General features: G+C 45.3%; 1 protein-coding gene across 1 annotated transcript; it reads left to right on the top strand.

Moving 5' to 3' along the window:
• Nucleotides 1-727: 727 nt before the first annotated feature.
• On the top strand, nt 728-7,750 carry CD80 (CD80 molecule; the record flags this gene model as incomplete). The annotated part of the gene is made up of 4 exons (XM_009871721.1): nt 728-743; nt 2,268-2,606; nt 5,305-5,586; nt 7,625-7,750. Coding segments are annotated over exons 1-4 (763 nt in total), but the record flags the coding sequence as incomplete, so codon positions are not given.
• Nucleotides 7,751-11,200: the final 3,450 nt, after the last annotated feature.

Here is an 11,200-nt window from a genome sequence, read left to right as displayed (position 1 = left end):
TAGGGAAAACAGTTAAATGAGAAGCTTCGTATTTAATAATGTATTCTAGTTTATTTAATAAAACATTCCACAGTGTTGTCAGGACCTCCCCAGTATTTGTCAGTGTGTTTCTTACAGATTTAATGTAAAGTGTGCAAGTAGTACAGGGGTAGGTGTGCTGCAGGGGAGCAGGGCTGAAAGCTTATTTCATGCTTGTTTCATATAGGCTGAGGGAGCTGGGATTGTTCAGCCTGGAGAGGAGCAGACTCTGGGGGGACCTTATAACTGCCTTCCAATACCTGAAGGAAACATACAGGAAGGCTGGGGAGAGACTTATTACAAGGGTGTCCCGAGCTAGAACAAGGGGAAATGGGTTTAAGTTGAAGGAGAATAGGTTTAGATTGGATCTTAAGAAGAAATTCTTCAGTACGAGGGTGGCAAGACTCTGGAATATATTGCCTGGAGAAGTTGTGGATGCCCCCTCCCTTGAGGTGTTCAAGGCCAGGCCGGATGAGGCATTGAGTAACCTGGTCTAGTTGAGAGGCATCCCTGCCCATGCCAGGGAGGTCAGACTAGATGATCTCTAAGGTCCCTTCCAACCTAAGACATTCTATGTTCTATCCCAGGCTCTCCGTCTGGGCTTAATTTCAATAAGCAGACCCTAGTGCTGCCCCAATATTTAGCTCAGCACCTTCTTGGGTCCCTCCAGCACCAGCGGCTTGAGGATCGTGAAGCACATCATTAAGCCATGCCGCTGGGCACAGGTCAGTGTGCTGCAGAGTTCCTGCTGCCAGCTGTGTGACGGTGTCCCGAGGGTCTGTGAGTCCCTGCTAAGCAAACGAATCCTGGTGGGCAACTAGCTTGTGGTGGTTTTGGGCACTGGAGCTGAATCCAAATGTCACAGCATCCCTGTCACACCATGAGTGCTGTGATTAGGCATTAGCTGTGTGAACTGGACCTTCCCAGAGATGGGTCATTGTTCTTAGGCCAGGACTTTCCTACTTTCTCTCAGACATGTTTCTGAGATCTGTTCTGCAGGGAAGGAAGAAGAAGTCTGAATCTTCCCTGCTTGATTTTAACGCCCTCAGTCAATGGAGTGCAACAGACTGGTGTGCCCCTTCCACTGCTGGAGATGGATGCTAAGGTAGCAAGGCTGAGGCAAGCAGGTCAGACATAAAGCAACCCGACCTTCTGGACTAACAAACCAGGGTGTGCAGGAATAAACATCATCCTAGAGGCTGCACAAACCCAAGCCTTCTGCCCTGGCCTTGGTGCAGCACAGGTTCCTTGGTACTGAGTCACCCTTCCAGCAACAGCAGGAGTTCCTCACTAGGCTGCTCCCTTTGCTTGTCAGGTCCTGGCTTCTGTGAGCACCTACCCACTGGAAAGAGGAAGAAAAGTGGGAAAGAAGGGCTGATAACAGGAGTGGAGCACATAGGAGTTGTAGGGCAAAGCAGGGGGATTACTGTTAACCTGGTGAAAAATGTACCTAAATTCCCCCTGCAAGGGTAGGCACACGCCTGTATACTAGGTATGGCAATGACGTGGTCCCTGAGCAGGAGTTGGGGAATGCCTGTGCTGGCTTGCAAATAATCCCAAGGAAGGCCCATGGACCTTTGCAAATATAAATTTGTTTTAGCTAGACTATGCAAAATTGTTGATCTGCCAATACTAGGAGACTGATGACAGTGTGGCTCTAACTTTGTTTATCATTGTAGGGTTGCTTCTAGCTCCTGGGATCTTGAATGATTTGGGGTTTTTTCTTTGATAAAAAAAACCCTTTCAAAAAAAAAAAAAACACAAACCCCTAACTAATACTCCACTGTGGCCTTGTTTGGCATGCAGGGAACCCACAGGAGGATGACACAGACTTTCCAAACACCGAGCTCTGCAAAGGGAGAGCAGAGGAGATAGTAGTCTAGGCATGTATGTTTTTATCCTTGTATATGAATAATGGTAATCCTTTATGTGGAGGTGTGGGGTTTTTTAAGGGGTCAGCAAAATTTCTCTTCAGGCAGGTAACTCCACTGCCTTTGCCTTCACTAATCCATGCAGAAACCATTGTGTGCCCACTTGCTTCGGATTCTAAGTAGGACTGGAGCATCCTGTGAAAAGTAATGCCAAGGCAGGCCTCCCCTCAGTGCAGAGCTGATGTTGTAAACAGCTCTGTGGGTGATGAGAGACATTAGCAGGTACAGAGAGAGCTGAAAGAGATGAGCTCTATGCAGCAGGTCCCGGTACAAGGCTATATCACCGCCTCACTGACTTTTTTTGTCTCCCACCTACAGGCTACGCACTGGAGAAGAAAGTATTCAAAAGTAAAGTGGGGGAAAAAATTGGCCTGCCTTGTTGTCATGAAATTCCCAGCTCAGAAAGCCTAAGTAATTACCGAGTCTACTGGCAGAAGAACATTAGAGAGGTAGTGTCTGCCTATTCAGAAGGGAAGAAGATGCCCAATGACAAACAGTATGACAACCGGACAGAGATGGACCTCAGGAACCTCACCCTGTGGATCTCCCCGGTGGAAATCCTGGACAATGGCTTTTACCAGTGTATAGTTCAGAAGCGCGAGTTATTACAGAACCCGTCTGTTGTGTGTGATGAAACTGTCACCCTCTTTGTTACAGGTAAGTGGATTGCCTCCTGACGCCTGAGGCTTTCTGGTGCTAACCTCTGGGGATAAAGGACATTCCTCCAAGCTTTAGTCATAGTGTAGCTGACAGACTTTCATCAAGAAGCCTAAAAGAGTGACAGAAGGCATGTTAAATATTGTCTTTCTAGCAGCCTCCCTCCTAACCTTCCCCAAATTTACCCCAGGTGCAGAAAATTTACCTTTCCCACTACCAGTCCCACATCCTCCACTTGATGCCTCCCTCTTGGAAAAAGACCCCTCCCAGGACACCTCCCCAGGTGTCCCACTGCTGGTGGGTGCCCTAAGCCACCTCTGCCACTGCTGTCTTTTGAGCAAAGCAGAGACTGAGCCCTTGGTGCATGGGAAGCATGCAGGCTGAAAGAGGAATGAGGTGAAAGAGGAATGAGGTGGTATTGCTTCTCTGTGGCCACAGCAGCATCCCAGCCCTGCATCCAACCCCTGGGGAGCTCAGGTTCCCCAGGAGGGCTGGCCAGTTCTTTGCCAGCTGCACTGCATCTCCACAACCTAAGGCAGAAGTTGGCTGGAGTTTTGAGCCTTTTTTACTTTAAAGAAACAACCCGAGCTCCTTTGCTCAAAGTGAATCTGAATCTTTTCTTGGAGGATACGAAAAGTTCCATTGACATTATTTTCCATTTCCACCACTAGTGCTTGGTTTCAACCAAAGGCAGAGATGCTGGTAACATATATAAATATATACAGATATTTACATATATATATATATATACACACACACACATACACCTTTAGCATCAAAGAGTTCCAGGAATCTTCCAGAAAAACCAGTGAAGAAAATTCCTCACCTGGAATGATATTTGTCAGCAAAAAAACCCAGACTCCAGAGGTTTGGCCATTGCCTGCCTATCTGTGGGCATGGAAGGCATATGTGCAAGGAGACAAATTTAGTGATCTTTCTGGGAAATGATGTGAAAAAAGGGAAGTGCACTGCCACCATGCTCTCTGGCTGTGAGGGCTGAGGAGTTAACTGCATGAAGAGTGCGAAACAACGCATCTCTTTTCTTCACTGCGAATGCTCTAGTTTCTCTCCTTCCAGAAATCCCCTTCTTATGTTAACAGACCAAATGTAAAAATTGTAGTAGAATTCTGCTCCTTTTGGTAAATTGGGATCAGTTATTATGGGGTTCAGGAAAAGGGAATCTCCCCTCACCCCCTGCTGGAATCATGCTAACCAGGGAGAGATGGAAAGGTGTTACTCCCTGCTGAGTGATCAGGGAGTCTCAATGAAGCCGGCTGGGATGTTTGAAGGGACTTTCCAGATTGGAGGTCAATGTTGTATTGCTCAGCAGAGAGTGGGCCTGGAAGGAAATCTGGGTCTCTCTTTGTCTGCCACTGGTTGGCTGTGCCGTGTTGAGTAAGTTTCTTTCACTAGTTACTTGGTAGCCTAGACCATGGGTTCATGGTCATCAGAGGCCATGGAAGATGTGCTACAACCACAAAGCCGTCTGTCTCGTACGCATCCCAAAAGTCATGTGGTCAAATGGTGAGTCAGGCAGGGAGCAATTGCAGACCAAACCTTAGCTGCTCCAAAAAAGCATCATTTTGCAACGAGTTGAGCAACTTGCTGCAGCTCTCTGCCTGGCATTCTCATGGCTGGGGATAGTGCCTGAGAGTATGTGCAGGTTATGGACCTACAGCTGGCAGGGGTGGGAGAAAGAATTTGGTGCCTTTGGCAGCAGTGGTGTTGATGTGACTTATGTCCACCAGGAAGTCATGTGCTGAGTTTCTTTTTTTGGTTGGTGCCTCTCTTACTAAAGATGTAGTCCCACGGAGACTTTTTTCCAGTGAGAGGTGCCTTAAATAGTTCCTTAACAAGTTCTTTTGCCACTCCTTGCCTCCTCCTCTTCACCCTGGGCTGTTTATTGCAACCTGTGGGCATCCTTAGTTGGACCGATGCAACTGTTTACATAACACAGTGAACAAGATTGGCAAAGGAAAGCAGGGTGAAAAGGACATCACCTTTCTTCTCCTTCTTCACTCACATTAGTCCTCTTATGCATTTCACCATGCAGCCTCATGAACACTTACACCGATACATCTGACCAGACAGGAAGGCAAGGAACAAGCTATATGGGTGAGAAACCTGAGAAAACTGGTGATGACAAACTCCAGTGAGGACATGTTATGAGAGGACCTGTGCATTGCCACATGTTTTTGCAATGACTGGCATGACTTGGTCTTTCTCTCAGCTAGGCCTTCAGGAGGGAGTCTGATGCAGAAAATGTAATTCAGTCTCTTGAGGGCTGTCCCAGCTGAGACAACAGCATGCAACTTACCTCCTTTCCCAGCAGAGATGGACCCTCTGTGAACTTCTGACTGGGAAGGGACTACTCAGGGAGGGTAAATTTTCTGCCATTGCCTGTTACATGGATTTTTATTCGGTCTCGTATTTTCTTTCTGTTGTTCCACAAACTACTGCGTGTAGAGTGAAACAGTGCCATTGGAGAGGTGATGTCATGAGTTCTGTGTACTGTCCAGGGAGGAGAAGCACCAAAAGCCGTATATGGTTAAGGCTGTGGGGAGAATGCTAAGGCACAAGAAATGCCAAAGAGTGGAAGGATGCCCTGTGGGGGAGTCTTTGCTTTGACCATGGGTGTTCAGGACTGCAGCCCTTGCTGTAATATGACAGAACAGTAACTTAATCTTTCTTGCTTCAGCTGATTTCAGCACGCCGAACGTAACAGCAGACGTACTCACTAATTCTTGTGAATCAACTGAGATGGCAGTAATATGTTCTTCTCATGGAGGTTTCCCCAGACCCAAAATTTCTGGAGCCCTCAACAACAAGTCCGTGGAGTGGAATGACAGCTTGGTGTCCGAGTCCAGTTTCAAACTGTACAACATCACTGCCAAAGTGCGGATCAGCGTGACTGAAGACACCAACTTCACTTGCTCTGTTGAATACAATGGCTTTGCCAAGTCCACCAGTTTGCTTCTGAGTAGGTTTTATTAACAGTTTGTGTTACAGAACCATTTCGCTGAATCTGCTGAGTTGCCTTTCTGACAAAGCAGTAGCTTTTGTGTATCTGTTCATGCACGGATGACCCAGTGGTCCCATCTGTGAGCTACACACCAAAATATTTCAAAGGCTATGAGACAGAAGGGATGGGAGAGGAGAGGTATGACAGTGACTGACAAGCAGAGATGGCTCTCTCTTCCTGCTGCTCTGCTGTAAGTCACAGCTGGGCTGGAGGGGCAATTGGATCTCACTGTGATCTGGTGATATCAGCCTCGGTGGCTCCCACATGTTGGGCCTAATGTCATTCAGTATCCCTCTGGACTGGCATGGTCTCGCTGCCAGTTGTGTGGCACAGCCCTGGTATTTGAATGGAGGTGCTTGAGAAACGTATGTGCCTTAAAAGCCATAGGATGTGCTTACTTAAAAAGAATTTCCTCATTTAACAAGTGTATTTGTTCCTGCTTCAGTGACAGAAACTATCAGCTGGGGTCTAGAGAAAATTATTCTTTCATGCACATATTTAGTACAGGGTTAACTCATATGGAAAAAGAATCCATCACTGTGTGTGGCTTAAAAGTGATAACACAATAGGCAAGTCTGTGCTTTTAAAATCTTGAAGCGCAAGTGGAAACAGCATGAGGGAAGGCAGCATGCTACAGTCTGGATGCTTTGTAGTAGAAGAGGATTTGCAAGAAAATTCTTAAAGCCAAAAGGACATTTTATTTTTTTAAATGTTATTACCAAAAAAGTTTTCTGAAATGTCTCTGGATATAATGTTTTCACTGTAGAAATAAGGGCACCTTCAAGGGAAGCTAGAGAAATGCTGTTTTTCCTAGGGAATTGTACCTTATTCATCAAGATACTTTATTCACCAATCTTACTAAAATCAAAGGGGCTTGTAAGGAGAGGTGCCATTCAGCTTCAGGATGAATGCCAGAAACTAGTGCTTTATGAATATTGGCTATTGCTGGATGTAGTGCATAATGTCCCTAGAGATGGTAACGGAAGAAGGTTATTAATAGCATACTACATAGAAAAGGAGAGTAACAAAAAAAGTAATAATAGTAATACACTGTTGTCATGCAGATTCTCAGAGGAGGGTGCAATCAACCATGATAAGAGCAGTCACAAACCCCCCACTTTTTGTTTTTTGTGATGTTGGAACCACTCCCATTTTGGTATGGTGGAAATGGTCGTCCAAACAAGTCTTTCATGAACACGAGTTCCAGACAGAGAACAGCCTCTGATAAACGTAGGAAGCAAACCCTGCAGTGGAGGGGGAGGTTGTGCATCAGATATACCTAGTGTCTTAGAAGCTGAATGATGCTTAACTGCGCCAGATGCAAATGACAAAAATCTGAAAGACTTATAAACACACACCAAGTCTGTCCCTCCTGTTGAATTAGGGTCATCCTGTGCTGTACAAGAACGGCCCATTGTCTACTCTGGCAACCAAGTGGCAGAACCCTCACCTCCAGTGGTGAAATGCCAAAGGCTCCAGATCCACTGAAACTCAACTCGACCACATCACTCTTTTCCTGCTATGCAGAAAAAAAAGTCTATTCTAGTCTGTCTAATTCATTGTTCTCCATTGCCTTTGAATTCAGAGGGGAAAAAATTAGACATATATCTGGTGAAAACAGTAAGAAAAACTGTAGAGTACCTTTGAGAATGGAAATTTTCTAGATATGGACACAGACTTTTCCACCAAGCCTAAATAATTTCTTTAAAAACAGCTTATATGGTTTTAAATATTGCCTGTCTCAGTCCTGTGTTGGACAAAGAACCAGCATTTCAGATTCTGTGGAGGTGTTAAACAATTCAGCATCTAGCAAACATGGAGAAATGAAAGAACTTTATCTGTTCAAACAAACAGACAAATCTGGCACCTAAATTTTTGAGCTGATTATTTGAGTTAGAATTTGGGCAGAACCACCTAAACCGACATATCTGCTCTTAAATGAAAATGCCATTAAGTTGTTGGGCCTTTTATTTATGTTTTATTTCTTCTGTCTCAGAAAAAAAAAATGACTGTGTTGTCCCTACTGAGCCTCCCTCTTTTAATGTCATTATTGCTTCAAGTATCATCATTATCATCTTCCTCTTGGCTATGACCCTAGCAGCAAGATACCTCCCAAGACATGGTAAGTGCAGCTCCTTTTTCAAGAAATAGTCTCTTACTGCTTATGGAGTTTCTGTGTAAAATAGGCAGTTATAGAAACCATACTGGAACATTAGGTATTTTTATACCTTCTCATTTCCTTTTTTGTTGTTGGTTTTTTGTTTTTTTTTCATGCAGCATCTATTGTCAGAAAATCTAAGTCCAACTCAGGACTTTCCTACGTTTTGTGTGCAAGGCAGCACTGGGATTCAGGTCTGAGAGTGAAGGGGTGATGGGGAGTTTTGACAGCAAATCAGGGTATTTCTGTAATCAGGGGTACACAGAATTGAAAAGATTCACAAAGGTCCATTTTTACATATTAAGATACTTGAAGATGTCAAGAATCTTGGTGATCATGATAGATACAGCTGAGCACAGAGTTTTAATAGAGGATGTCTCTACAAATCACAATTTGTCCCTCAGAAAAGTCACAGAGCCAAAGTTAGAAAAATACATAGTGCTAGGGCCATAGAAAGGACTGAAGCATAGCAATGTACCACTTTTAGGAGAATACCAATCAGAAGAACTGGCTTTGCCTTTTTTGTGTGGCTAAAAATAGCACAGGTGGGTGTGAGCCCTGTCCCACCCTATAAAGTTTTCAGTAACTCCAGTCATGTCTCTACGAGGTTTTCAGTGTCAAAGGAGACCTCAAGCATCTCAGTATTAGCTGGCAGCTGACTGTATTTTTTTGGGCTTAAAAAAATCTCATCTGTTAACTATTGCTCCTAATCATATCTAAGTTGGCCTAATCAGAGCCCCCCTGAAGATGTGGGTAGGCATCTAACAGATTTATAAAGGCAACTAAGCATCCAGCCAGTATTGAAAGTCAACAGCTGTTAGCAGCTTCGAAAAGCAGTCCTGGAGAACCATAGAATTGTTTGGTTTGGAAGGAACCTTTTAAGATCATCTGGTTCCACCCCCCCTGCCATGGGCAGGGACACCTCTCACTAGACCAGGTTGCCCAGAGCCCGCGCCTGAACCCTCCCGGGGGGGGGCCTGCCACAGCTTCTCTGGGCAACCTGTTCCTGTGTCTCACCACCCCTGCAGAAAATAATTTCTTCCTACTATCTAATCTAAATCTCTTTGCATTTGAAACAGTTACCCCTCATCCTATCACTACGCTGCCCTTCTGTCCTGCAGGCCCCTTTCAGGTACCGGCAGGCTGCTATAAGGTCTCTCTGGAGCCTTCTCTTTTCCAGGCTGAACAACCCCAGCTCTGTCAGCCTGTCCTCACAGGGGAGGTACTCCAACACCCTCATCACCTTCATGGCCCTCCTCTGGACTTACTCCAACAGGTCCATGTCCTTCTTGTGCTGAGGGCTCCAGAGCTGGGCCCAGTACTTTAGGTGCGGTCTCAGCAGAGCAGAGCAGAGGGGAAGAATCACCTCCCTGGACCTCCTGGCCACGCTTCTCCTGATGCAGCCCAGGATGCCATCGGCTTTCTGGGCTGTGAACACGCATCGCTGGCCCATGCTCAGTTTTTCATCCACCAGCACCCCCAAGACAACAGGCCTTGCAACATGTTATAAATATTACCCAGTCGAGTTCTGTCAGATCACTGGGGAGGTCAAGTCTGGAGACAAGAATCCCATGCTGAGAGTGCTCTGTGTTCAGCCTGTTTAAACCAGAAGCCACCAGTCTGAACATCTTAGCTCATCATGGTCACAGTGGTATCCCCCATTTGAAAGAGGTTATTTGCTCAGCAGCAGGGACTTGGTTCACTCAGGGACACTCACAATTTTGCCATGCTCCTGTCTTCTCCTACCTCTATTTCAACTTCAGACAAGTTTACTACCAAGTCAGAGGTGTGGAGGCAGCATTACTATTTTAATTTTCCCCTCCTCACCAACCACATGCCTTACAAAACCAATGTGACCACTGAGTCATAAGCTGGGCTAGTTTTTTTTCTGGTGTTTTATAACAAAGAAGGGAGGCTTCTGGAAGGCAATGATTCTTGGCTACACCTGTGCACCTCCTCATTTTCCACTTGTGCCCCTGTGACACCAGTGCTGGTTCTTCCCTGGGGCTATGTCAAGGGGAAAGCAGCAAGCAAGCTGAAACCAGGAAAATCACAGTTGATCACAGCCTGTGCTGTGATCTGAACTTCTTATAGGAGAAAATGAACCGGAATTGGAAGATTTGGCTCTAAACAAACATAGGCTGGAAATTAAAAGGTTCATTACCATGAAATTAGTAAGATTCTGGAGCACTCAAGCACTTCTGTCTTCTACACAGAAACCAAACTACTCTTAACATAGATGTAAAAAGCATACCAATGTGGTAGAATGTGATTGTCTGCAATGCCATGGGATGTGGCTGCATAAACTGGAATACCCCTTTCAGTCCCGTTTCCCTAATGTGCACAGGGAGTAGATTTGTCGAGTCAGGTGGTGCTATTTTGTACGGCCACTTTCCAGACCAGGTATATATGGTAAGACACTGAAGCTAGAGCTTCAATAAAACTTCCCAGTTTGTACAATCATCACTTTTTGGTGCTGCTGTGCATTGCCACTTGTCTGGGAAGGGAAGTATCTGTCCTAGAAGTGTTTCCTGCTGCTTTTGCTACAGGCCACCTCTCAAGAAATATTGTGGGAGGTTAGAACAGGTCCGAGAGTACCTCTGTTGTTCTGGCATGTGGAAAGCTGAGTCAAGAGCTGCCTGGATGCTAAGAGTAGTTTCTGAGCTACAAAAGCCATGCTTCAAAGCGCTGAAGTGTGGGAGGAAAGAATAGAAAGATGAGAGTAAAATGGAAATTAAGAGTTCTCAGATGCATAGTTGTGGTGGTGACCAAAACATGTAGATGCTATGTTGAAGTTCACAGCCCTCTACTTGGAGGAGCTCACAGGCTATGTTTACAATAATTTAAGAATGGAAGCTCTCTAGATTTTTTTTTTGGCTCTGCAATTAATTTAATGCAATGGACCAAGATTAGTGTCACTTAAAGAACAGGATCCATGTTGTAAATTTGTGCAAGTATAATTTGCTGTAATAGTACAGGGAGATTCAGCTTGAATTATTAAAACTCATTCATAGATGCTGAGACACTAAGAGAACCTGTTTAATCTGAGCTCCTTTTAGAGCACTGAGTTGGTTCACTGTTTCTAACATGGGTACTCTTTCACTCACTTGGTAAACTGCATGTAGTGACATGTAAATTTTACCATTATTTCCTTTCTGCCCAACATCTTTGTCAGCAACATGGATGACGGCACTGACTGCACCCTCAGTAAGTTTGCCGATGACACCAAGCTCTGTGGTGCCGTGGACTCACCTGAGGGAAGAGATGCCATCCAGAGGGACCTTGACAGGCTCGAGAAATGGGCCAGTGCAAACTGCATGAGCTTCAACAAGTCAAAATGCAAGGTCCTGCACCTGGGCCAGGCTAATCCCAGGCACAAACTAGACACAGAGTGGGTTGAAAGTAGCCCTGAAG

The sequence above is a fragment of the Apaloderma vittatum genome, unplaced genomic scaffold (genome assembly GCF_000703405.1).
Source record: "Apaloderma vittatum isolate BGI_N311 unplaced genomic scaffold, ASM70340v1 scaffold10206, whole genome shotgun sequence".
Classification (NCBI taxonomy): Eukaryota; Metazoa; Chordata; class Aves; order Trogoniformes; family Trogonidae; genus Apaloderma; species Apaloderma vittatum.
The sequence above is the reverse complement of the archived record's forward strand: the minus strand, read 5'-3'. Positions and strand labels throughout refer to the sequence as shown.